The sequence below is a fragment of the Hermetia illucens genome, chromosome 6 (assembly GCF_905115235.1).
Source record: "Hermetia illucens chromosome 6, iHerIll2.2.curated.20191125, whole genome shotgun sequence".
Taxonomy (NCBI): Eukaryota; Metazoa; Arthropoda; class Insecta; order Diptera; family Stratiomyidae; genus Hermetia; species Hermetia illucens.
Window position 1 is genome coordinate 93,367,633 of NC_051854.1, and position 27,947 is coordinate 93,395,579.

At 43.6% G+C, this 27,947-nt stretch overlaps 1 protein-coding gene across 2 annotated transcripts in view; it reads right to left on the bottom strand.

The window, feature by feature from the left end:
• Window positions 1-27,947, bottom strand: part of LOC119660359 (synaptogenesis protein syg-2) — a 354,674-nt gene that overhangs the window by 253,929 nt on the left and 72,798 nt on the right. For both annotated transcript variants that reach the window (XM_038068867.1, XM_038068866.1), the window contains exon 2: window positions 9,665-10,237. In XM_038068867.1, coding sequence (XP_037924795.1) covers window positions 9,665-9,761 — 97 coding nt within the window. In that variant the 5' untranslated portion in view covers window positions 9,762-10,237. The remainder of the gene's footprint in view (window positions 1-9,664; window positions 10,238-27,947) is intronic.

Here is a 27,947-nt window from a genome sequence, read left to right on the forward strand (position 1 = left end):
AGTGTTCGATAACACATTGCACATAGAGATACAAGATGCCCTAATCGAGAAGGCAGTGGGAAACACCTTGGGCTTCTGAATGGGCAGAATGTTAGAAAATAGTCAGATATAAGCGCTGACAGGAACAATTTCAATTGTCATGAACATTACTCAAAGTTTTCTACAAGATGGGGTATAATCGCCATTAGTGTGGGACATATTAGTTGATGAGCTTTTGGGAGAGCTAACAAAGACTGTAATACAGGTCCAGGGTTACGCTGAAGATAACAGAAAGTGACAGAATCAAAACCAGACTGCGAATCACTAGTAACTGCTACAAGAAGGTGGGGCTGCGTATCAATTCAACCAATATATTATATGACATGAAGGTGAGACGAGTAACAGATGCCAAATATTTGGAAATAACACTAGAAAAAATGCTACTCTGGAAGACAAGTGTTGAAAACATATGTCGGAAAGCGATAAAGGCTCTGATGGCTTCCAGGTCCATAGCAAGGAAAGAGCAGGGATGTACCCCGATAGTGCTGCACAGGATATACACAGCAATAGTCAGGCCAATGATTACCTATGAAGACGTAATCTGGGGTGTCAGAATGGAACCCAGTACAACAGCCAAAGAGTTACACAATTTCAATAACTGCCTTGCGTATGTATCAATGAGAACTTGTCCAACCGCATCTCTAGAAGTCTTTCTGGGTTTAATTCCTCTTCATCTGCACATACAGATATAGGTAAGAAGGGCGATCATCAGAATTCCAGGAGTACCAGCATGGCTGCCTAAATCTCTCTAGCCACATCCCGAATTACTGACACCAAGGGATAACATGACAACAAGATTTCACTTCGGTAAAAAGTTTGTAGCAGGTTGGAGCAACTGGGCAAACTGAGTGTGGCGTTGACAACCGGCTTAAACCAACAACCGATTGCCTGATACACTGACGGATCCCTTACAACAGAAGGAACTGATGGGTGTAAAAACCCCAGCTTATTTCAGGCGGACGTAGACAGATGTCCCTCCTTCAACCTTGCAATGAACTATAGGGGGCAGAACCTTGCTTTTCTTATCGACAATTAAGCGGGTGCTAAGGCACTTAGGACCTACCAAGAAAATTTCAAACTGGTATAAGATTGCCTTAGCAAACTGAACAGGCTCAGCTCGTTCAATACGGTCTGGATAATCTACGTTTCAGGTCACATTGGGTTAGAAGGCACTAAGATAATGGAGGAGCAGGATAGGAGTCGGAAGAGGGTTCAGGGGCTGAAGGAACTTTACTGGGCGAACTTGCCTAAATTCGACACCGCATTGCTACCTAAACTACTCTATGGAAAAAATCAGGCTAGTTTTTCGGCTACGCGTGGCTAGTGTAAGACAGAAAGATGCAACCTCAAATGAAGATTTCTAGGATTTCCTTCTCTTCAAAAAAGAAGTTGGGCGTCCTTTGCCACTGGGAGATGTTCTTTGATTCGTAAAAGACTACGAACACCGCAGACAGGATGTTGATTAAACAGATATTTCAGAGAACAGTGCAATGGGCCTAAGATATGAGACAATAACTTTTTAATTGAATAGATGAAAGGGTGCTCGAAGGATCGAGTTCCTTTTATTTCCAATCTATATTCCCATTTAGCTTATTTGTGTACAAAGGAGAAGATCAAACAATGTCATAATTTTATTCCTGCCACACTTATCCTTTCACTCACTTCTCACCATGCTATTGTTTTCACTTTGTAGGCATCCTTCGTTCGCATTCTGTACCGTTCGCTGACACTAACAAATTGAAATTTCATTTGAATAAGACATGAGTATTACAACAAATTCAGGTGTAGCGACATATTGCGAAGAACAGAAGATGACACGATGAAAGCATTTCAGAAGTTTGCTCCACAACTCTTGTTCCCATTTACAGCGCACATGGTGGGTATATTCATATGTGTTCCCAAGCTCAGTACGAGGAGCGGTATTATGTTACTAAATATCCTTTCAGAGAGACGACATTCCAAAAATGAAGAGGGATGCGATGGTGTCTTAAGTAATTTACTTGAACGTGAGAAAACAGCTTGGCGGTATGTACTGAGAGTCTTACTGCTTTAGCATGTTACACAAACCACGATGAAGGGACAATACTGCATATGAGGGGTCTGCAGCGAAGTTAGTAATACCAGCACTAGTCAAAGGGTTTTTTTTTTGCTTTCTTAGGTTTACTTTCAAGTAACATATATTGTATGTTCGTTAGGAAAACGTAAGGCCTCCCAAGAGCAGCCGAAAAGTAAAAGGCTTCACAATTAAACGTCAAAAGTGTCCTTCCCTTCAGTTGTTCGGTACTTTAAAATTATGCCAACCACTTTATCGTGCTCTTTCCCAACAGCTAAACGAGTTTGTCTGCATGCATGTTTCGATCAGGCAACCAACCCTAACTCACAGGGTTGTGTGCCAGGCGACGTAGCTTATTAAGAAAGTAATTGTTGAATAAAGTGAGCGCCAGGACGAGGATACAGCTTCTAAGCAATGCCGACATAATTGAAATCATCGTGTCACATTCAATTTAGGTGAAGAGTGGGCTCATTACGTGTAGGTGCCCGAGAAATTTATCCTTCTTTCGTAACTTTCGTGTACCGGAGAATGGTTGAACACATATCAGACTCGGTAGTCCCCGCCAATACAATCCCATACTGATGTTGTAATTTGGGCTGTAGATCCAGGAGATTTCGCAAGAAAATCCCTGCACAAAAGTTATTTCAGCAGCAGCCTAGAGACTCAATGATGGATATTCAGGACTTTTGAGATTAATGAAAAAGCCTATGCGGCTTAGCTAATTAGTTTCCGTTGATTGGCAGCCGATTTCTGAACATACTTTAGCCTTCATGTTCTGTTTTTCCACATGAGTCGGGAATGTATTATAAAGGTAAAGTAATTTGCGGTGTTGGGGTTAAAAGTACGGTCTCCGTATGAATACTTACATAGATATACTAAGGGAATTTCCAGCGTTGTGTCTGAAGAAATTACTCATAAGCTTTTCAAATATGGGAAATGAGAATGAACCTTCAAAATATGTTCAAAATGTATTTTAACATTCAATATGTTCTAATTTGAAATTAAAACAAATTCACCCTAATTAAAATTTAATTCAATGAGATTCAAGTCCCCCATTAAAATTTCCATTTCCATTCCATACACCCAGAACATCATTGGCCCATACCAAAGAGGCTTCATTCCAGTCAAGTCAACGACAGGTCAGTTTTCTCGAAGCTCTCACCCATTTCTAGCAACGTCCAGTACAGAAACATACTTAAGGACATTAGAGTTCCAGAGAAATCACCAGGAAAGGCGAAATAGAGCGTAGTCCTCCATATCCTCACAGAAGGACAACCATTCGCACAACAACCAAGGGGATTAACACCTGAAAAGCGCGAAGCAAAAGCAGCGTTCGAATGTATGTTAGCAGGAGGAATATGCCAACTTTCAAACAGCCCATGGGCCAGCTCATTATGGTCTCAAAATCAAACGGAAAATTGCGACTTTGCGGGGACTATAGGCGATTGAATGCGGTCATGATAACCAACACATATCCTATAGCCCTCCACTATTTCGCGAACAAACTTCATGGTTGTACGATATTTTCAACGCTCGATTTGATGAGAGCATATCACCAAATACCGATGGCACAAGAGGCTATACAAAAAACAGCGGTGACCACCCCGATGACATCCTCATCACCACTAAGGACCCGGTAGAGCATCGAAAAAAAACTAATAACGGTCGTAAAGTAATTGAGAGAATACAATTTATCTATCAACCCTATAAAATCTAGTTTAGGCTCAGCGGAGGTACGATGTCTCCGATCGGTGAAATCGACTGGTACAAAACCACTTCCTGAGCGAGTGTCAGTAATAAAGGACTGTCAAAGCCAACGTTGCGGAATTGCGCCCCTTCCCTTGAGCGAACTATCGCCCCCGTCTCCACCCAATCATCCGTCGTATTCCCCGCCAGCATCTATTATCCTAACCAATCCCACGATCCTGTTCATATTACACATCTAGTCCACCATCTCAGAACACACCCAATAGCCCACAATAACCCCACCGCCCTCATACTAGGTGGCGACCTTAATGCTAAACATAATTCATGGTATAATACTGCCATAAACCGGAACGGCAACTGGTTGACTAACTGATACGTCCAAAACCCCTCTCTACCTTGAACTAACCTAACTCCTTCCCACCAACCGACCGTCTTATCACTGTCCGAACATGCGGTCCTATCTCAACCTCTTCCTAGTAAACAACAACCTTCTTCCTCTGTCCTATGACACCACTCCTATCGATCTTCCAACCATCCCGGGACTCAGCGACCACGATGGTGTAGTACTGCTAGTCAACCTTTCCGAACAGCTACCCAAAACCCAACCCAAACTCCTTCCTAATTATGCGGCCATTAACTGCAACCTCCTCAATCAGCGACCTACGGACAAATTGATCACCACCATCCTTTCTTCTTCCCCATCCCCTTCCAAGCACGACTCTGCTGCAAAAATGTACACAGAAATTACGCAAAATATTTGGCGGCGTACCATCTCCTCAAGACCCCTAAACTACAAAGGTTTAATCACGCTCCCTACCCAAACCTTTACCTGCACTAGGAGAAAGCCACCCTGGGTCGCCGACTCCACCCCCAAAGGTACTCTCCACACTTCAGCCATTCATCCGAAATCCAATCCATTTCAATGTTCAAAATGCAGGCATGTCCCCCAACCAGCATACTTTCAGCCAACTACGTCGCACCTACCCCTGTCAAGACAAACCCAGATCAGCCAGCACCCTCCCACAAAAGACTGCTTCCAAAGATCACGCAGATTGTATTGCCAACACTTTCCTTGCAGTCCACTATATCTCGCTCCACATTACCGACCCCGATGTCGACACAGCCGTACGCCAATATATCCAAAACCTCACAGCATCCCGTCCCCCTTCTCTGCACTTTCCGATCCCTCCATCCGACCTTACAGTTGAAATCTGTTCCCGTATTCAAGCCGTCTTTCCCCACACAGTAGAATCCATTATAATATCTCATAAAAACAAGAAATCCACAGACCCCGACCATATCCCGATCATTGTTCTAAAGAAGTGTGCTAAGACTCTTAGCCGCTTCTTATCCCAACTCTTCAATTCATGCATCCTTACAGCCAATTTCCCTCCACATCCTGGAAAAATGCCCAAATCGTACCGGTTCTTAAGAAACAGCACCCCTCAACTTCCACGAACAACTACCGACCGATTTCTTTCCTCAACACCACATCCAAAATTTTTGTACATATCCTACACGACATCATCCTCTCCCACATCTCCAAAAACAATATCATACCTCATTTCTAATTTGCTAATATCCCAAGTCCTCCTTATCCTTAAAACAGACATATGCTCCAACCTGAACAACAATATCCCTACCACTGCCTGCCGTCTTAATATTTAGAAAGTCTTTGATTCCGTCTGGCACGAAGGCCTCATCTTTAAACTATGCAACACCTTCAAATTTGACTCCCACCATTGCAGATTAATCCTTAGTTTCATATCCAACTGACAATCTTCCGTCCGCATTTCTGATTTACTATCCGACCCATATTCTCCTTCTGCAAGCATCCAACAAGAATCAATCTTGTCAGTTACCTTTTTCTATCCCTACATCGCCGACATCCCTCCCAAAAACCATACCAGCACTCCCTACCCCGTCAAAACCATCCAATACGCAAACGACCTGATCCTATATACCGCATCCTGTAACATTCCAGCTGCTCAAAGCAGACTTAACCTCTCCATCCAATCTCTCAATAAATTCCTTCACTCCTGGAAACTCCTTCTTAATCCAAGTAAGTGCAAAGCCATGATCTTCGGTGGTAGAGTCAAATTTACCCGGAAGATGACAGATGACACATTAAACCTGAACATTAATATTGGGGCAACTTCCACCCCCTCCGCCGGATCCATTAAATACCTGGATATCTATCTGAATTCCCGCTTATTAAAAATTCCCCACGTCAACACCATCATCTCCAACATCCATACCGGTTCAATTACTCTCTGGCCCCTCCTTAAGGGAAACTCATCAATCCTCCCTGAAATAAAGCTTTTTTGATATAAACAACTGATAAGACAAGACCTCTAATCGCATATGTTTTTGTCGCTTGCGCTTATGTCAAAGGAGGTTCTTCCGTTTAGCCACGCCTGATTCCTATCTCCATTCCTACCAGTTCCTTTATGACAATGTTAACTCCATCTGTACCGACAAATTCCTTTTCAACTCCCAAATTAAGTCCCTCACCAAATCCCAATCTCACTATAACGACCTTATCCATTCCTACGCTACCATACAACAAGATTGCCCGACCACTCCTTCCGACACCGTTCCACTCCCATAGACTTCTTCAACCTCCTGATGGAACTAGAGGAGCTGCTTGACTGCATCTCATTCCACACGTGAACGCGGAAAGCTGCGGAAGACATACGATAAGCAGAAATAGTCGCACTTCCCGCTGAGAACACTGCAAACGCCAACCGGATCCCAGATAGCCCATTGTAAAGCGGACTGGGGAAAAAGCGGAAAGAGAAAGACCTGCTTGAAGGAGACTTTATCAAAGTGGTTTCCAGGGTCCAAAAAAGCGCGAAGAGGTATAAAAGAAAAGAACTCGGTACGCCGGCAGAAACCCGTCTATTCGAAGACAAAGAAACTACGAACTTAAAACCAATAACAGAAAAGACAAGGAAACGAAGAAGGACTAGACCATAGGCTGTGCTCACTAAGCTGAAGGAAGGTAAGACATTTACGGAAGTCCTTAGTGAAATCCGCTACAAGATGAAACTCGAAGACAATAGAGCAGACATGTCTTGAATACTGAAATCGAAATGTGGCAGGGTTCTTGTTGAACCGGGCCGAAACACAAATTCCAAGAGTACGTTCTGTAAAGGCGTCAAGAGGTTTCTGGGGGAGAAGGGTCTCGTTTCTAGTCTATAGGCTATGTGATCTCTAGTAATCCGAGACCCAGACTGCCTGACAGAAAAGGTCGAAGTGAAGTAGGCCATAAAGCATAAATGTCCAGAAGTAATCAGTGCCCGGATAGGCATCACTTTTTTAAGTGCTCAAGTTTTTGGCCTCGTGATGATGGAAGTCCCCGAGCAATACGCGAGGAAACTCAAAATTAGATGAGTAGCATGCAGGATCCGAATGGGAAAAACCCGCGCCAAGTTCTTCAGGTGTCTGGGCTATAGGTACACGTCGGCAGTTTGCAAGGGACCCGACAGGATGACAGCATGCTGCAGATGCGCCCCTCACCTAGCAAAGATCTGCAATGCAAGCGAAAGTTGCGTTCTTTGCAGAAATGGTAGCGTATCTGGTGAAGGGATTGCCCACACTGTGGGGTCCATAAAGCGTCCAATCTTTAGCGCGGAACTAGAAAGGGCTAGGAAGCGACTAGAATGATCTGCATCCTAGAAATTAATATGCACCGGAGTGCAACCACTCATCAGTTGCTAGTGCAGTTCGTTGGAGGTAAAAGCTAATCAGCGAGCAATATTGGAACAGGCACCCGTCTTCATTGCATCTCGACTTGTTGGGTACCACTGCCATCTGGGTTCCGGACGGTGTTCGACTTCGTGTTCTTGCCCAAGCTCGAGAGTTTGACTTTGTCTAGATTCTGTGTTTAGGGATAAAGTTTTGAAGTGTTTACGCCAAACGACACGATGCCGGACTTTCGGCACGGATTGGATGCTCTGGCGGATGCCGCCCAATAGGCAGTGACTGCTTAGGCCCTTAACTGAGGCATACCTCAGCCAGAGTTCAGCTAGAAGAATTTCTGGCACGATTGGTGGACGGGTAGCGAGTCCTAGAAGACTTCTCCGCAAGTAATCACAAGTAGATGGTTGACGCTACTTGCCGGAGTGCACCAACCTGGCGCTCCCCATACATGTAAAAGGTCGCGATGGTAAACATTGAAAATCTGTCGAAGCTGTTGGAATGGGCATAGTTTCGATGGGAAGCACTTTCAGGGTGGTTACTTTGCAGCTGACAATGTCGTAAATTCAGCGATGAACGTGATAACAGCTTGGTGAGGCTTTTATGCCCCGAAGGACCCCCAGCCGTAACAAACCTTTGATATAAAGGTGGACGAAAGAAATTGTCGATCTACGGAAGGAGTGTCATAAGCTCGACATTTGGCCCAAAGTTGACACGGCCGCGAGGAAGCTTGAGCCATAAAGGCGGACTATGGATCAACTAAAAGGATACTCCGCCAATGGGTAGATTTACTGTTCGGGGCGTTCAACACTTGCCTGAAGAAAGGCATTTTTCCATGAGAAGCATTGCCCTCTTTAAATTGCATTTGTGAATCTGGAGAAAGCGTTTGACCGTGCGCCACACGTACTCATCTAGTAAGCTCTGCGGCAATACCTAGTGCCAGTAGAACAATATTGGATTAAATTGCGCTACCACGATTCGAGAAGTAAAGTTTCAGATTTGGCGCTTCATGTCTCTGTCGTTGATCATTAAAGAAGCGCCCTCTCACCACTCCTCTTCGGTCTCGCTATGGACACTGCCACACGGGACATTCAACATCCAGCGAATGATGAACTGCGCTACGAAATTACTTCACGCTTTAGCGCATCCTGGATAAAGTGGCGTTTCACAACTGGTGTTCTTTGTGATCAGGATATCAACGAGCATCTCATATCCAAAATTCACCGCAGTTTAGTTCGACCAGTCGCACTCCATGATTCTAAGTGTTTGGCGACTATAAAGGACAATGACCGATGTCTGGCAGTAATCGAAACGAAGATATTGCGTTAGACTAGTAACGTAACATGACCTGATCACATTTGAAACGAAGATATCCGCGACCAATATGGGGTTGCATCAATCGTGGAAAAATTGCGAGAGAGGCGTCTTCGATAGTATCTTCACGTGTTTCGCGCTAAGGGGAATTGAGTTAGCAAAAATTGGTCCGAACATCGAAGTTGATGGGAAACGAGTAAAAGGATACCCTGGATGGTGATTTGAAAGCCTCTTGACCGCGTCCAGATCAAGTCTTTGACAAAACAGAATGATGCAATCGATCATGACGAGCCAACCGAATTTAACTGGGGATGTTAGCATCTCAAAAGAATCGGTTAGAGATATTTTATACGATTTTTCGGACATGGACAAACTGTCTGCAGAAGAAAGTAACTAAAGGCATGTTAAACAAATCAGTTGGGAGTCCATATTTATGGACTGTCATCAACAATGCAAGAGTCGAATAACTCCTTCAAAAGTTATAGAGGGTTTAAAAGGGAAAGTATCCCCGGCAACCTCGAGTAACTCAAGTTAAGGAATTTCCTGTTACGCAAATGAAAACATAAAACGGAAAATGAAAACAACCCGAGGTGACTTGTGAAAGAAAAACATCTACAACTTTCCTGAGGGCACGTGTTAATTGTTTAACCTTTCCTTGACCAGTATAAGACAATGTTCCTAAACTTAAGTACATATATATATGTAACTACACCCACACAGATTTGCAGGCATTTGTTTACCAAGAAGTGAAAATAATCGCATTATAACATGTGTGGAAAATACAGGAAACATTCCACGTGTTGCCCTCTGGCAACCATAGGAAAAGAAGGAGGAGATCATTTTACATACCTTGCTTGTGTCCATCGCCATGTTCATAAGACGTAATGTATTGTACAAGTGAAATAACATAGAAGAGAATCCTCAACGTGGGTTCCATGCTTTTCATTTTTAGCTTCCTCCGTGATCCGTAGAATCCGTTTTCGCTCTATATACCATAGAAACGATTATCCTGGCTGCACTCGTCCAACACCAACTAATCCCAGGTACACGTTCCGCACATTCTACAGCAATATCTATATTTTTCACTAGCGAAGTTTGCAGTGCGTATTTTTTTATTAAACTGCTCATAAGTGTGAAGCCAGTGATATGCACGTAAATTCTAATTCACGGGTAAGCGAGCAATTTGGCTTGTTACCACGCCTCACTGGGCTACGTCGATATTACTAGAGTTTCTAAAGCGCAATGGGGAAATATTTTGGCTTTCGGTTACGCCAAACCTCACATTTCATGATTGTAATTTTTGAATGAATTCCAAGGTGCATTTTAGATGCTGCCATTTCAGATAGCAATTTGCCAGCAGGTGAATTAAATGGCGGTTGACTGTGCTATGGTGATGGTTTGTATGTTTATCTGCAGAGCAATCTGAAAGAAAGAGAGAATTTTAAGTTAGTTTCCTGTTCAGAAAGTAGGCCAGCTAAGGCGCTGATTCCAGTTAATGCTGGTTGGCACACATTGATTTACATTACATATGATAATAATAACTATTAAAAAACAATGATAAGAATCAATACCCAACTCAGAAAAAAAGTAGACAATCTTGTATCTGAGTTAATATCTTAATCTACTCCTCGGAAAGTTGTTATCTCCAACAAATCACAATCCACCTATTTTCGACGAAGTATAGGAAATTAGACACTCCCCCCCCCCCCCCCCCGGTGTGAGGAGCGCTTCAAAGCTTAGATATCGTAAAAAAGCATCATTGCCTGTCTGTCTGTCCGTCACACGCATTTTTCTCGGAGACGGTTGTAGCGATTGACACCTAATTTGGTAGAAAGTTGGGAACTGTGAACGCTCACGCATATAGTGACTTACTTCATTTTACGTCTCCATACATGCAAAAGGGGGGGGGGCGGGGGTGTACATTTTTTTTCATCAAATATAGTCATGTGGAGTATCAAATTAAAGGTCTCGGTTAGTACTTTTCGAACCCGGTCTTAGTTTTAACATTTGTTGGAAAGGTGAAGAGTGCGAGGGGTTGAAATTAATCATTTCTTTAACGGACCCATTCGCAGAAACTACTTAACCGAAAAATCTGAAAAAAGTCAAGAAGCTGCCACTGTATAGTGCTTAGACCCCAAAATACCCTCCATGCCGATACCTGTTCAAATAAAGTTAATAATAGTACATTACTATAATTTTTAGTAACTGGCAGGAAAACGCCCCTTAAATTCCTCTTAGTATCACGAAATTTTGCAGTAATGTAGGCTACAGCATAGGCCATGATCCTACCTAAATTTGGTGAAAATCACACCATTACTAACAAAGTTATAATAGGTTAAAACTGTCGCTTCTGTGCAAATTCAAGACTTTGAATGTCAATATCACTTGAAAGTGAATATTTTCACATAAGATATGCGTATATTACGTGCTAAGTGCTAATGGGAAACACAAAACCTTTCATACCTGAAGCGTCTAGCTTCCGGTTTCCCGACTTGTTTCAGATTTTGTGGATTTCTTTCCATTTCCATGCAAACTTTCCATCGCGTTTTGTGTCCGTAGTTATCACTGTTTTTGGGAGAATCGCATTCACTGACTGCAGATAGAGATACAGACGCACAGTCAAACGGACAGATTGGTGATGGACCGATTTTATTAGAAGGCGGAATAAATAAGAGGCGTTTGTAGGTATTCGAAAATATTAAAACACATTTACAGCTGAAAGTAAGTAAAATATTTTCGATCTATATCGATGACCTTTTGCCATCTTTCGCGCAAAAGACGGATCTCTCTGTGAAAGAACTCCTGATTTTTTGAAACGATCCACGAGTCGACCCAATTTTCGGCTTCTGCATAGTTTTTGAAGTGCTCTTCTTGTAAACCGATCTGCATCAATCGGAACAAACTATAGTTCGAAGATACAATATCTGGAGAGTAATGCGGGTGAGGCGAAACTTTCCAGCCAAGCAGCTCCAAGGTGTCTTTTACGATTTTCACAGCGTTCGTGTGCTTTTCGGCTGATTCTGGTCGTTTATCGTGCTAAGCTCGACTTAAAGCGATCTCGTTCACTTGTGACAATTTTATCCGGTTGCTGCAACTCGTAATACTGCACACCCTGCTGCTCCCACCAGGTACACAACAAAAGCTGTTTGCCGCATTCGCATTTTGGTGTCAATATTGCCGGTTCACCTGGACCTTGATTTTTTAAGGTTTTGTGTGAAACAAAACCTCATTAAAATCAGTTTACTGTCTGTCTGTCTTTTTTTTCTGTAGGTGGAAATCTTTCAAAGAAACTAGCACATATGTTCCAGCTTGTGGGATTTTTACCCACTAACACCACTCCATAACCCTTGCCTTCTTCCCCCTGCAACCACCACAAAGTATTTTGTCGCGGGGTGGACATGGCTCTAGCCTCTCCCTTCACTCGTTGCATTCGCAACCGCACCTTTCTCGCCTCCTCTGCCTCTCTTAATCTGCACTGAATCCGTCCTTATCATTATCGTTATATTCCCCGGTGCTAACGCTCCTCAAAATATCTCCTCTAGATTCTTCCTTTCCTCAGCGAATCTGGGACAATGAAAGAAAACATGTTCCGGGTGGGAAACTGCGTGAGATCATAGTTTATCTCACTTTGCGATCTCTGCGTCCACACCTTGATTTTACGAATCAATCTGGGGGTCAATCGCACCTTTTTTGCCTGTTCCCACCGTTGCTGCCACCTGCTTAAGGGTTCCTTCCTTTCGGCGTTTTACATTTGTCGATCAGAGGAAGAGTTGGGTCCATCATTGATACGTACCATCTCATCGACCAAAATGTCGATCGGCATTATTCCGGCTACTGCATAGGCCGATTCGTCCGAGATGGTTCTATAACCACAGCACACTCTTAGAGCGGTCTTTCTATACATCGCGCTCATCTTTTGAGCATTTCATGCGGTATCCAATGCAGTTGACCAAATTGGCACTGCGTAAAGCAGTATACAGCTCATCACTCTAGCTATAAACAGTCTATGAGTGCATTGCAGGCCTTCAAAATTTGGCATCATCCTTGCGAGGGCAATGTTATATTGGATGCTTTGGTGCAAATATTTTGTAAGTGTTGCTTGAAATTCATCCACGCATCTATCATCACTCCAAGGTATTTAATTGCTGCCTTTGAAGTGATGATATGCTTCCCCATTCTAATACGGGCAGTGCTTTCCTTCCGCCGCTTCGTGATAAGCACCGCCTCTGTTTTATCCTCCGCGAGTGCAAGACAGGCATCTCTCAGCCACTTCTTTATACCAGTGATTGCTTCGGATGAATATAATTCCACTTCCGCCAGATCTTTTACAACAACAATCACCGCTATGTTATCGGCGTAACCCACTATTGTTATCTCGCTAGCAACTGGGACATTGAGGACATCAATATGCATGATGTTCCCCAATAGCGGTCCCAGCGCAGCGCCCTGTGGAACACCCACACAGAGAATGTATCAGAGCCTTCCATCTGCTAGGTAGCTATCGACTAGTGCAGTTAACTAACTTGGTACACCAATCGCCGCCAATGACCTCCTTTTAAGGTTCCAACTGGCAGAGTTGAACGCATTTTGCACGTCAAGGGTAATCACAATACTTGCACATGCCACCCTTTCCGTGCATCGCATTTTCAGCTAAACTGGAAACCAGTTTGATGGCGTCGACCGTTGATCTGGCCGTATGGAAGCCCAATTGTCGGCCTGATAAGCCTCTCAGACTTTCTACAGCCGGGAGCAATCTATTGCAGATTATTCTCTCGAACATTTTCCTCATAGTGTCCAATAAACAGGCCTGCAGGAAGATGGTTCACCAGGAGGCTCACCAAGTTTAGACAACAACACCAGCCTTTGTTTTCTTCCGTGTCTCAGGAAAGATCCCATCCGCCAAGCATTCTTCCAGCAACTTCACGAATATATCTGGCCTCGACTTGGGCTTTGTTTGGTATGCCGTCGAGGCTATGGGGTTCCTGAGCTTCCTGTTTAACTTTCACCATCACAACGCTGTATGCGCTTCCCCATGGGTCTATATCCGCCTCTGCGCAGAGTTGCTCGAATCAGTCCCTCTTGCTTCGCTATATAGCCAGCTTCAGGTTTCTTCGGGCTTCCTTGTAAGCTCGCAGTTTCACCTCCCGGTCAATCCTACCTATTGCTCTATGAGCCACTTGTCTGGTCCGATGACACGCCGACCGGAGATCTGACAATTCCCTAGTCCACCAGCAATTGGGCCTTCTACTGGGGAAAGTATAACATCTTGACATCGATGAGTTACATGCCTTCGCGATACACTTGGTGATATGGAGGGCTCTTTCTGATGGTGTACCTTGTATAGTGTCCTGGTCCCACCACACATCTATGAAAATTTCTTTGTCAATTGCTTTCACAGGCCAGTACCCGACCCATACATTATTGTTAGGGTTTCTATAGGGTTCGATTATTATAGCCACTTGCACCTCTGATTCATGGGTGGTCTGCGAGAGCAGATCTTGCGCGACCCTGCAGTGACTGAGGTTGATTTGGCCCAACCTCATTTTCTCGTTGCATTTAGCGTTTTTTTCAACTCGGGATACTTGGCGCTTGTCCGTACGAGAAACACTCTTTAATGAGATTTACTCTCTAAGGCGGCAGACTACCAGCCTTTCTAAGGCTTACAATGGATGCCTCCTGCAAGTCGTGGAACTTGAACTGCTCCGCTAAGGCAGTACAGATTTCCGCTTTAGAAGTGACCTCATCGAAGTCCTTGCACTGTATAATGATCTCCCGTTTTTGAGTACGCATGGCAGCACTTCCGCCAAGTAAATTTTTTCACTTGCTGCGGAAGCCTTTGGCTTTGCTCTCTTTGGACTTTTTTAGTTCCCACATGGGATCTCCCTTTTAATTGCTCCGGATCCTGCTTACATTCCCCCCCAAGTCTTTGAGATCAGGGTCAGATTTCACTCTTCATGGTATGTCTGCATACTACCCCTCAGGACGAATTCGTATTCCCTCCTTCTCCTTTTTTGGCTTCTTTGGTCCAACCGTAGTCGACCCGTCCAGTACCTTTTGAGACATCGGCTCCCTTGGGGGTTTAGGCACTACTTTCCCGCCTACCGAGGTTTTAGGGTCCTTCTTCAGGTGGTATGCCTTTCTTTTTTTTTTTTGGGAACCTGCTGATGTCCTGGGTGTTCGTCTTCCTTTTCCCGAACCCTCTTTTTCGTCTGCCCATCCGCAAGTATACGGTTCGGTGTCACCTATGTCGACTGTGTCATCGTCGATCGGTTTTCCATTTCTCAGCTCAGCGAGCTGTGATGGTTTGGAGGAAGTCCTAACCCACAATGGGATTGTTAGGGTGGAAACCTGGATAGTGTCTGATCAACAATCTTTCTCAAATCACAATTAGATATTTTTCAGTTTGGATCTCGCCGCAGATGTTTTCAGACTTTTCAGCGACCCCAGGAGGATCGGTCAAATTATCAAGAACAAACTCTCCGGTACACAAATCGGTAAGATTGACACGACAGCCGAACCGGAGTCAAAGGTCGGGGTTCTGGAAAAGGCTTTAAAGGCCTTTAAAGTCTAGTGCCTTGCTAAATATAGCGAGAAGACATTGCCACCTTGGAGGAATCAAAATCTCAGCTCAGCCTCAGGAAGCTGACCTGATACAGGCACAAAAATTAGCATCTATACAAGAACTGGCTGAAGAGGTAGAAGTGAGCCATAAACACTGGCAGAGGCGGCCCTGGTTGGACTATTATCAAAATATTGACAGCACCTACGAATTTGCGAGGCTCATTAAGATTCTGTCTATGGAGCATAAGAGGGCTCCTGTCTTAAAAAGTCGGGAGGCTCCTGGACGGGACCTTCTGGTAAAGCCTAAAACTGTTGGTTCATACTCATTTTCCTGCCAGCAAAGTGGACTGCTAGCCCTGGTTGCCGGGTACGCAGCAGCCCCAACCTTGCAACACTATCAAATTCCCAGTCTTGTCGAGAATTGTCAGGACTGTACCTATTTGGGATACATGACATCATGGAAGGAGCGCTGGGAAGGATGTGCATGTGGACCCCAAGATGCGAACTTCATCACCAATTCCATCTCCGGTGTATGAGTGAACAAAGATTGGTTATTTCTTCCAATGTAAAGCATCTGGGTGTAACTCTGGGTCCGAAGCTAAACTGGGGATTGAACATAGAACTGTGAGTTAAGAAAGCATGAATAGCCTTTTGCGCCTGCAAGAGGACCTTTGCAGAGAGATGGAGTCTCCGGGCGAGGATGTTTACCTGGGCGTATATAGCCGGGATTCGCCCAGAAAAGCGCTTAGCTAAAAGTATAATAGGACGAAGCTTAATAGAATTCAAAGAAATGCGGAAAGTGATGTGTGCTTATTAGTCCCTCAGATTACGTAAGTCCGGGGGTAGAATAGCGAAGCCCTATGGCTATAGTAACATCCTGTATGTATCCTGGATGTATTCCAGAAACTTTGGGTGTTTCCAACAGACTACGCCGCACGTAAGCCAAACTTCGCGAAAAACTTCCTTTGGACTTTCTAACCAGGGCGGGGTGAAAGACTGACGACTTATTGACCGACCATGACACAGTATTCCTCACCGACAAGTCAAAGATAGTCTGTGGAGTTGCTGCAGGAGTTTTCTATGATGCACCAGTGCAACCAAGTCGTACGATCTCGCACGATTCGGCAGGGTATTCTACGCCGAAGTACTGACGATACTGAAAGAAACAACAACAACAGTCGAGCTTCCATTCTGACCTTTTACTCAGTGATGATATCCTCGAGGCTAGTGGGTCAGTACAGGAATACCCGAATAGTCTGGACGGCATCCTTATGGTCACCCTATTTTAGATTGGAGAGGAAATGAGCGGGCTAATGCATTGGCCAGGTGAGGCTCTAGTTCTTGGCAGTCCCCCAAACTGCGCAGTATGCATCCTGTCAAAAATGAAATCTACTTGCACTACTTAGTCGCAGCTGAACAGTTTAGGCCCCCCACCTGTGCCAAGTCAAATAGGACTCGGCTCGCCTATAACAAGACCCGATCGCAAGAGGTCTTGTGCTATACGCACGTAAATGTATACAAGATTATGGTAGTGTACACGAGACCCTGGCCTATAGAAAACCTTGCCCCCAAACTCGATATGCGCTACAATTCGCACTGCTAAAGCTGCGGAGAAGAGGGAAAACTGCTCAGGTACTCTCTTTGCGATTCCCCAACTCTAGCTAACACCAGGCTACGGACACTAGATAAACCATTCTTTGAGGGCTTCAGGAAGATCTCTAGCTGCGGGATAGGAGAGCTGATCAAACTAGGGCAAAGAAATCGCAAGTAATGAATGGAGAGGCTTGGAATTTCTACTGAATGAGTTCGTCTCGTATCGTCGGACACTACTGCTTCAGGACACTTAGGCGGTACGGTTCGTCGAGGGTTTCCACAGGGAAATCCGTGAAATATAGTCTACTTGGGGCTAGGCTAACAGTCAATGTGAAGATTGAAAACGAAATGCGAAAAAATACCAGCGAGGAAAAAAAGGATGAGTAGAAGCTTTACGATCCGCAATAAAAGGAGCAGGGGGCGTATGCATATTCTTTTTTCATAAGGATTTCACGGCCTCGGGTAAATTTTATTTAATCCTTTTGATAGTGTCTTACATTTCTTAGTGCACGATAATATCAAAGAGCTATTTTAAGAATAAATTTCTCACTTTTGGCCTTCCTAATGGGCATCTCGAAGTGAAGATAATAAAGAGTTGATTCCTTGTAATCGCTTTAGCTTGCTTCTGTAGAATTATCTAAAAGCATTTGAAAGGCCTTACTTCCTGGCGTATCGCTCCCCAAAATCTGTAATATAAAAGTTCTTCGCAGAGCTTCCCCCTGCAAACATCAAACAAGTGAACACCCTAAAATGAATTTATCCTAACTTCAATAAAAAATATCGATTTCCTTGGAAATTTTGGATTAGTGAAAAATCATCTTTTATTCAGATTAAATATTAAGGATTGCCTCTTTTCTTACATGAAAGCAGCGGAAAAATAAACGTGCGGATCTCTTTCTAAAAAACAGGAACGTTAAAGGGTCAAAGAAAGCAAGGAAATGAGTTCGACATAAATTTTTTGTTCCCTTTTTTTTTTGAAAAGCACAAGGAGAAACTTCACATCTTTCGCTTCACGATTTCAGTTTGAATGATTTCATTTTAATTTCCGCGAAAAACTCATATTTTCCATGCCGTTCTCCTCACATTGGGTCGCTCTCCATTCTTTAATATCGCACATGACTTGCAGAGGTGGTAAATATTTTCCATACACAAAAGCACAGTCGAAAAAGCAATATGTTTTTCACCTTTCCACCCCGTCTCATTTGACTGGGAGATTTGTTCGGGGATTTTGCGTAAACACCTCACCCTGCCTGGAGGAAGCATTTTTTTACAAAAGGCTGAATTCTCGATTTTCTCACTCCTGGCGCTTGTTTGCATACATTTGTGTATAGTGGCTTTGTGTGTATGGCGATTTTTCCCTATTTGAATTGTACACGAGGAAGGATTTTCCCGCAAAACAAGGAATCGTTCAAATTGCTCTTAAATGAGTTTTTAATGTATGACGCAACCAAAAGTATCGTAGGCAGGTGCAGCCGCCGGGGTTACTCAAGCAAACTGCCATATGCCCAGCGTATAGGGAAAATGGTTTGGAAAGTTTTATGTGCGTTACGCTCCAAAGGATTTTAAGTGTATTTCCCAGGAGGGTGGGAATTTTATTGCGATCGGTTCCAGTTCGTCTTTTTTAGCTAGAATTTTGTACTTAAAAATTTATCTTCAATTAATATCTCCCCAGGAAACGTCTAAAAATAAGAACCCAGTTCTGCAGGACCAATGGAAATGCATATCTATGAAAAATTTATTGCTTTTCCCACTCAAAATATTTCAAATCTGAACAGGTGCCGAAAAACTTTTCTGCAACCGACGGAATCGACGAAAACTAAGCAAAAATAGTTCGAAACAAGTCGGAATACCAGAAGCTGGTGCTGACCACATTGCCTCTTATAAAATACTGGGGGTCAAGCACTTCAATGCAGGATAGAATGACGCAGAATATAGCTCCCTGAGGCCAACCTATCTTTCTTTGAGGGTAAGCTGTCTCTCTTCTAGGGCCATGTGTGGCTTTTCAGGGTCCAAGCATCTCGTCTACCAACACCGTTAGTGAGTAGTGATAGCCACACCCTGTAAGATGTGACCCTGCTGCTGCTGCTAAAACGCTACGGATTTAGACTGGGGAGTCGAAAAACACCTTCTCCAATCCAGGATGTCGAACCGAACCGTGCCCTTTGGATAGTTTGCAATCGGGGATAACTGACTGTATGCGAACTTAGCCTCACGGATACCTGGTTGCTTCAATGAGTAAGTTAGACCTTATCGTGCTACAGAGGGCTATGGCACGGCGGACCTCCTAACTCCCATACTCGTGGGAATCAAATAAAAAAATAAAGACTTCAGCCAATAAAGCAGGACCCGATACCGCACATAAACTAGTTAACTTGGTGGAGGCAGATTTCCGAAATACTGAGAGCTAGGTGATTACACTCAGGAAAGGAAAAGTTGGGACGTCAAGCAGTGGATCAGTACCAAAGTCAACATTAGTATACTGCGAGGACAACAACCAACAAATACCACTGCTCAAAAAGCAGAGATTAGCATAAACACGCCTGAAATAAATATATCAGACATGAGGAAGGAGACAGGTCTCAGTGGCGCAGATGCTTAACGGTACCTGCGCTAACTGAAGGAAAGCCTGAAAGGAAGGCTTTCGATTGGCCAGACTGCCAAAAAGATTTCGTGAGCAAATACTCACTCGTGAGGAGCCGGAAGCTATCGACGACGTTGTCGTCAAGCAGATGTGCAAGGGATGGACGGCGAAACTTGTGTTCACCGGGATACGATTTCCACCGGGTCATATACTGGTGGACTGCGCAACGGAAAACAATGCAGAGTGGCTTAGGACCATGGTTCCTAAATTTCCAGGGAGAGAAGGTGCAGAACTGTCAACATGTACTAGGGAGGATATACCAGGGACACACATGGTGACAGTTTTTTTCCTAAAAGCCGCGACAATAGAGACGGCAGATCTCATGGGCTTCCCAATCGCTCAAAATGAGGATCTCCATACACGGTTATGGAGAGTCTTCAGAAGCAAGGTGGTGGGCAAGGGTAAACTTCCCACGATCGGGGTAGATGACCGATCCCTGGAGTTCTGAGGCCGCGGAAAGGACTGGTTCAACTAGGAAAGTAGACCTGCTGCCCAGTGATGAGCAGAAGTTGGACGACCTAGACCTACGACTTATAGGACTCAGGGTGGACAGCGACGTGCAGAATCCTACAGTGAAGAAGAGCTTAAAACAATAGCCAGCACTAAGATAGCCCAGATAAACCTCCACCAAACGAAAGCTGCATTTGCCTTAATTGTAAGGGCAAGTTTCAAGGAGAACATTGGAATTGTGCTGGTTCAGAAACCCTGAGTATACCGGAGGCAGATTCGCGGTCTGCAAGGAGAAAGCATGCCGGTAATTTGGAACTCCTCTTGTGAGGAGACAGGTGCAATTTCTATTATCATGAATACTACTCAAGGTTATCCACAAGGCGGGGTACTATCACCGCTTATGTGGAGTATGGTAGTGGATGAACTTCTGGACGTGCTAACAAACACTGGAATGTAGATCCAAGGTTAGCCGGACGACATTTGTTTTATGTGATAGAATCCAAACTGGACTAAGGGTTACTAGTGCCTGGTGCAGGAAAGTGGCACTGTGTATCAATTCTGCCAAAACCACCACAGTACCATTCAGTAGGACACGTAACCTTGATCACCTGAGAGCCATAAGGTTACATGACATAGAGGTGAAACGCGAAAAGGATATCAAATATTTGGGAATTACGCTAGACCAAAAATTACTCTGTAAGACACAGGTCGGAAACCCACGAGGACTCTGATAACTTGTAGGTCCAGAGCAGGAAAAAAATGGGGTTGCAGCCCGGCGATACTACTTTGGATATACACTGCAATAGTAAGGCCAATGATTACCTATGGGGCGGTAATCTGGGCAGAAAGAACTGAACTCAGCACACAAGCCAGAGAGTTACACAAACTCCAAAGACTGGCGTGTGTTTGTATCAGCAGGGCAATGAATGATTCATTTTTTTTCGATTTTTTTCAGATTTTTCGGTTGGGTAAGGTTTGAGAACGAAACTTGTTACACTTTTCGGTGATAACCGCCTTAAACTCAACACAAAATGGCGCCACTTGATACATGCAAAGGAATTCAAAAACCACATGTTCTCACCTAATTTCGGGACAATCGGTCTAATCGTTTTCGAATAAATCAGGTGTGACAGACGGACAGACGGACAGATAGACAGACAGACAAAACCTTAAAAAAACTGATAATGAATATGGTAATGCACTGTTAGTATCTTTAACCAAATATCGTTATGCAGTAGTTTAGGTATTTCGATGCTTCCTCGTTTTTCAGCTTTTTCGGTTGCGTAGTTTCCGAGAACGGGTCCATGTAGGAAATGGTCATTTTTCAGTTCCCGGCCACCCCCTCTTGTATCAAATATTAAAAATAAGGCTAGCTTTAAAAAGTACTAATCGAGGCTTTTCGTTTGGTACCCCACATGGCTACATTCAGTGAAACAAACCCTTAAACTTGACGTAGAACAATACTAAACAGTGCCTGCAGTTCCCACCATTCCATTTCATATCAATAGCAGTGAGCAACCATTTCTGAGAAAGTGGAGTAGGAGTACGCTGTCTCCATGAGTGTCCCATAGGGCTCCATACTGTGAAACATGTTGTACAACGATGTACTTAACCTTCGGGAGGCCGAGTCCGGTTCCGGAGGAGGCCACTCTGGTGGGTTTTCTCGACGGCATAGTACTGGCTATGGTCGCAAAGCATTTCGAAAATGCTGAGATGTACTCATGCAAAGCAATCCATGCTGTTGAGGCCTGGCATTTGCGATAAAAAGTCGGAAGCAGTCCTGATCACCAAGCGCCGTAAGAGAGATTATGGTTGCATTCGAGTTGGGAATCATATTATTACTTCCAAGGCGGTCATCAAGTACTTGGGAGTAATGACAGCCGCAAAACTCTGCTTTAAGCAGCACATAAAGTATACTTATGAAAAGCGTTAACCATTAGTATTGGCCTGGCAAGAATGATGCTGAATGTAAAAAGGCCACGGTATTCTTCTAGATTTCATATAAACAGTCCATCGTATCCATCGTGATGTATGTAGTCCCAGTTTAGGGAACAGCGCTGCGTATCCTACCTATTTAGGATTAAGTATCATAAGTAAGAGGAATTAGCTAGGAGTACGATTGACGCAGGCCACCTGTAGTATAAACCTCACTCACAGCAATATTAGACCTGACCATGTATTCAGGTTGCATTCGGGAGTTGAATTTGGAAGATCGGTTTCTAATCCAACCTTTTGGTCCGTCGAGTCGAATACAGACAATTTCGAGTTCTGACACAACTAATACGCATCACCTCCGCCGACAAAGTCACATAATTGCAATTAGGTGCAGACGAGTTACTTAGTTCCGTCGACAAAAGAACGAGAAAGTAGTCGTTTCCAGCATTACAGTAGTAAGTAGTGGTTTCTGAGCGATTCAGTATGCCAGAAACAGGGGGCGACAAGACGTCATCAGCAAGCACCACTGTGCAACACGACAGCTTTTCGAGCATCGCCAGGTTGGGGAATAACTATAGGAAAGACAGCGCAGAGCGACATAGCCACATACTCAGTGGAGGATGTTCATAGACTTGTTCCCCTCGATGGTGGACAAAAACGAGTCAATGTCTGCAGTCGAGAAAATGCAGTATTTAAAGACTCATTTGATTGGAGAAGCAGCACGTGTTATCCAGCACATCAATAACGACAACTACGAGACAGCGATGGAGTTGCTCCGTAAAAGGTTTGACAATAAACGAGCAATCGCTTGAAATTGTCTGCACAAATTCTAAAAATTACCTACCGCCAGGGAAGAACGTGACTCAATCATAAGGCAATACATGGACGTGACAGCTGAATTTTTAGCAAATATGAGTAGCATCGGGATAAGTACTGAACACTGGGACATACCTATCATTTAGGCTATTACTCAGAAATTGGATCGGGAATCCCGACAACTATGCGAATTATCCATTGGAGCGGATTCAGACATATCCAGCTTAGACAATCTCATAGAATTCCTGACAGGCCGCTTCAGGACATTGGAACCTTTGAACGTACAACAAAAACCACAGAAAGCGCATCTTCTGCGAAAAGTCACACTATGTAAATCAATACGGCACATTCAAGGCATTGAACATGGAACAGCGGAGAGACTCGTTGAAAAAATCATAGGCTGTGCTTCAATTCAAGAAAGGACACATGCTCACCAAATGCCCATCTGCTTCAAGATGTTGTACCTGCAGTAAACCACACCGCACGTTACTTCACTATAACTATCCTATTACCCAGGCCAACAAGGTATCAATCGACGCATTACCCTTTGTTCCAACCACCAATTTGTTGATAGGTGAGGGAAACGATCGGTCACGACCAGTGCTATTGGCCACGGCTTAATTAAGGGTGAGAAATGCTTCACAGGGAATGGTAATGCTGTGAGCTCTTATCGACTCGGGCTCACAACGAAGTTTAATCACTGAATCAGCCGCCCAATTACTTGGAATACACCACAAGTTTGCTAGATTCGAAATTTGCGGTCTTGCAGCAGTATCGAAAGTTCGAACCAAAGGCATTGTAATATTAAATATTCTCGCAAGACCTGGACCTAAAGTGATTAGCGCATCGATATTGGTAATAACAAATATTACCAATATTTGCCCTTCGGTCCACGCTCAACTGACTCTCCCAAAGAAGTCATCCCGTGATGGTTTAGCAGAACCATCCTGCAACACACCCGGCCGCATCGATATCCTGCTAGGGCAGACATCTATAGTTCGGTGGTACTGCCAGGATTCATCAAAGGATCTCCATGTGGCCTCAACACGAAATTTGGTTGGGTTCTGCTCGGGCCAACATCCAATATAAACTGTCTAGCAAGAATTGTATCTCTTATTGGCACCGATGAGCAGACGGACCGAATAATACAACGATTCTCCAATCAGTCATGTTTTAACACCAGGAAAGACACCGGCAGAAGAAAGGTACAAAAGAACCACGAAGCGGAATGTATCTGGGAGATACGTCGTCCGAGTTCCGTTCAAAGAAGACGCAGAGCCTGCAAAAGACTTATGCAATTCCCAGCAAAAGGCACAACTTCGGCTTTCTCAATTAAAGAAAAAATTGAGTAACAACGAAGACAATTCATAGAAGAATACATACAGTTGGGTCATATGGTTGAAATATCAGAACAGGACAGACATTCGAAGTATAATTACCATTTACCACACCATGTTGTGTGCAAGGAAGAGAGTTCAACGACAAAATTGAGAATGTTCAACGCATCCCAACGAACGAGGTCTAAAAAATGTTTCGACGTTGATCAAACACATATCGACTAAATGGGGTCTACAGAAGAACAGCCCTTAGGATATTTTCTGCGTTCAGGACCCTCTCAGACGATGCGGGATTTGTCATTTCGGGACGGGGACCCACAAGTTAATCTCTGCTATCGAGGGGTAGCTGGAGGGAAAGTATGTGCAGATTATCAATTCCTCGGCGGTCATGGAGGATATCTTCAGTATCTTTGGAAGTCAAAATTAGACATTTCACCTAATTGTGCGACCTGTGGTGGATTCCCGAAAGATTTAAATCCCGTATTCTTCCAATGTTTAGTGTTCCTGGAAAAAGGAGAACTAAGGAGGACTCAATATGAAGAACTATCACCGGGAAATTTTATCTTGAAAATTGTGGCGTGGCAGTAGGATTGGGATGCGACCAACTCCATGATTGGAGCGATCCAAAGTAAATTGGAAAAATTAAGTTGCCGCGAAAGAGGTGAGAAAGGTGCGAATATGATTGCCGCGGGTAGACTGAAGGACACCTAGCTAAGGTGAACTAAATTTGCTCCATGATATAATACCAAATGGTTGTTCCTCGTCGCAGTGGGTAGTCGGATGTAGTTTTAGTGCATAAAAATCGAGGCCAGCATTTTTGAAAATGTTCACCTCCTTAAAAAAAAGGCAGGTAAACGAACGGACGGACAGACAATAAACCAATTTTAATCAGGTTTTGATTGTCACAAAATCTTAAAAAATAAGTAAAGTGACCCGACCTAAGCAAACACTGACACAGATTTCATACGGTTTGGGTGAACCAGACGTTTCTTACTAGAAAGTCCCTAAAGGGCCTCTTCTTAAAATTGAGGCCTAACCTATTTCCAATCCTTCCAATCCTTTCCCTTCCAAAATTTGGTTTAAGCTGCTATCAAACTTATAATGAATTTAGAGAGTTAAAGGTTGTTACATTCAAATCTGCGTCCTTGATCTCACACACCCAACGTACCATTGACCAAGTGGGTTGATTCTCGGAAAGCAAACTTCTGCTGCATTACACGGACTCATTTAAAGCGCAGCCGCAATGTCAACTTCACCGGATAGAGCACTATTCGGAATGGCTCGGACACCAATGCTTTTGCGGCGATCGATAATCACTGGTAACAGACGCATTTTGACAGTTTCCGTCTATATCAAATGGAGATGCCCAATTCAGAAACTGGACCATGAATTAAATTCTTAGGAAACCTCCAGTTAAAATCAAAATACCTCATCTTCGGTGGTGACTTCAACTCAAGGCACATTTCCTGGGGCGATGAGCTGGAACTTAAAAATCCTGCTTAGGGGGGAAAACCACATTAGGAGATTTGCAGAATTGACTTCTTTTATTGCTTGTTTTGTTAACTTAGCTGCCCCAGGACTTACTGCAGAAATTTCAGTGAAATTCGAGTTCTTTTAGATTTTATGGGCGTAGAACCGAAGGATTATCGGGTACCAGCTAAGGTTCGAGCGACCACGAATTAATCACTTTGTGTCCTTACGAAATCTGGTAGCCCTAAGTAAATAGCGTATTTATAAATACTTGGCGTCAGCTCTTTGCATTTGTATTTGCATCATATTCTTGAAAAATGGGTTAGTAATGCACAGTTAGAAAAGTATTAATTGAGCCCTTTTATTTGATACCCATCATGGCCACATTCTGTGAAAAAAATTTTGCACCCTCCATTCACATGTGTGGGGAGCCCCCTTAAACTTAACACAAAATGGCGACACCTACAACGTGTAAAGGGAAGAACAGACCACACGCTCTCACCAATTTTCGTGACAATCGGTCTAGGCATTTCCAAATAAATCAGGTGGGACAGGGAGACAAACATGCAAACAGACAGGCGGACAGACAAACATCGACTCGGTTCTAATAAGGTTTTGTTTCACACAAAACCTTAAAAATGATAACCACCAGACGTATTCGTAATACTTTACGTTCGTAGCATTATTTGGCAAAAATTACTGCAAATCATCCCTTGGAAGGTTATATCGGGATTAGATGGATAAGCGGATCCAAGGCTATCTTCCCCTGAACTTTTGACCGAACTCGGAGGTTAGTCTCTTCTGTGTACGCATCCACAACTATATTCTATTCCAAAATGGAGAGAACATAAGGGGCACGTTGTTTCCTCCTGCCAGTGAACTCCGGCACGTGTACAACTAAGGTCGAAACAGAATAAACAAAAATCCAAATTGGAAAACATTTCTTTCTAATTCCAAGGATATGAATACGAATCCGGGTTGAAGCTGTGGTTGGGACAACAGAGCAATCAAATCCACTAATTGGCCGGCAACCTGATATGTATCTATTTTCAACCCCTATCTACATATATACATGCATTTCGCCTCTCATCTGATTGAATCTCAAAATGTTATTCACGGAGCCATAAGAAAAATTTCAGAATGAACTAAAAGCAATTTCCTGTCACTCCTCATAGTGTCAAATCCTCTTCAGATAACAATCGACTAAGGGCGAATCAATAACCGGGAACAACGAAAGGATAATGCACTAAGCCATGAAGTATAGTCGCTCCTGGAAGGAGTTTGGATGATGCGAGCACAATAAGAATTCTGGAGCAGAGACCCCCCCCCCCCCTTCTACATATCTATAGAAATAACTTATAACATATCCTTGAATAGCTTCACTACAATACTATACAGAGGACGAGAGAAGACTGTTGACGTCTTCCAAACAATAGGCAGATGACAGTCACCTGTCCTTTGGCATGCCTACGTATATTCTTTGGCAGACTCTTCTTTAGTTTGCTTGTTCGTGACATCTTCACGATGAAAAGCCTCCTCCTTTCGGGGCTTTGCAATTTCTGGGGATCGTATCTTGATTTACATAGGGACGAAGGGTATTTTCTTGAGATAAACACTCTCAGCGATATTCCCGGATATACGTGTGTACAATACATTCAAGATATTTGTGCTTATGGCTGTCTTTTGCTGAGGTGAAGACGAAGAACGAATGACACAAAATGAAAAGACCTTTTTCTCACATCTTCTAAAATTTTCACATATAACGAACGCGAATAATTCCTTGAGGAGGAAAGAGTCAAGTGGCTTACACTATAGAAGATTGTCTAAAAACTCCTCAGGTGATTTAATATCACACACGTGTTTCATCTGTTGTTGATTTTAATGGATATGTATGGGCTTTTATCTGAAATTTTTGCAGTATGGCGTAAAATGATGACAAAGTATTAAACACAGAGCAAATTTCTTTAGCGAAGCCTGCTAAGAAATGAGTAGGAAAATATTAACCTACATTTCTTGATGAAGGACTGTGTAAGATTAAGAGTTACGAAGCTTGTTTGCAGATGATCATAGTGGAAAAGTTTCAAGATACGCTGATTTTCGCGAGTCTGAAGTATATACTAACGCGGAAATCACCGGTTAGAACAGGGCAAATTATTTAATTAATTTCATCCTCTGGAACTTCCTGGAAAGGAGTAATAGGTTGAGAATTAGGGCAGGTCATGCACTGAAGCAAGTGAATCCAACTACCACCAACTGGAAAATCAAATTATGCTGGGTCGAATTCACCACCACCGGCTAGAGCCCCCTTTTTAAGGACCATTCGGTGTGA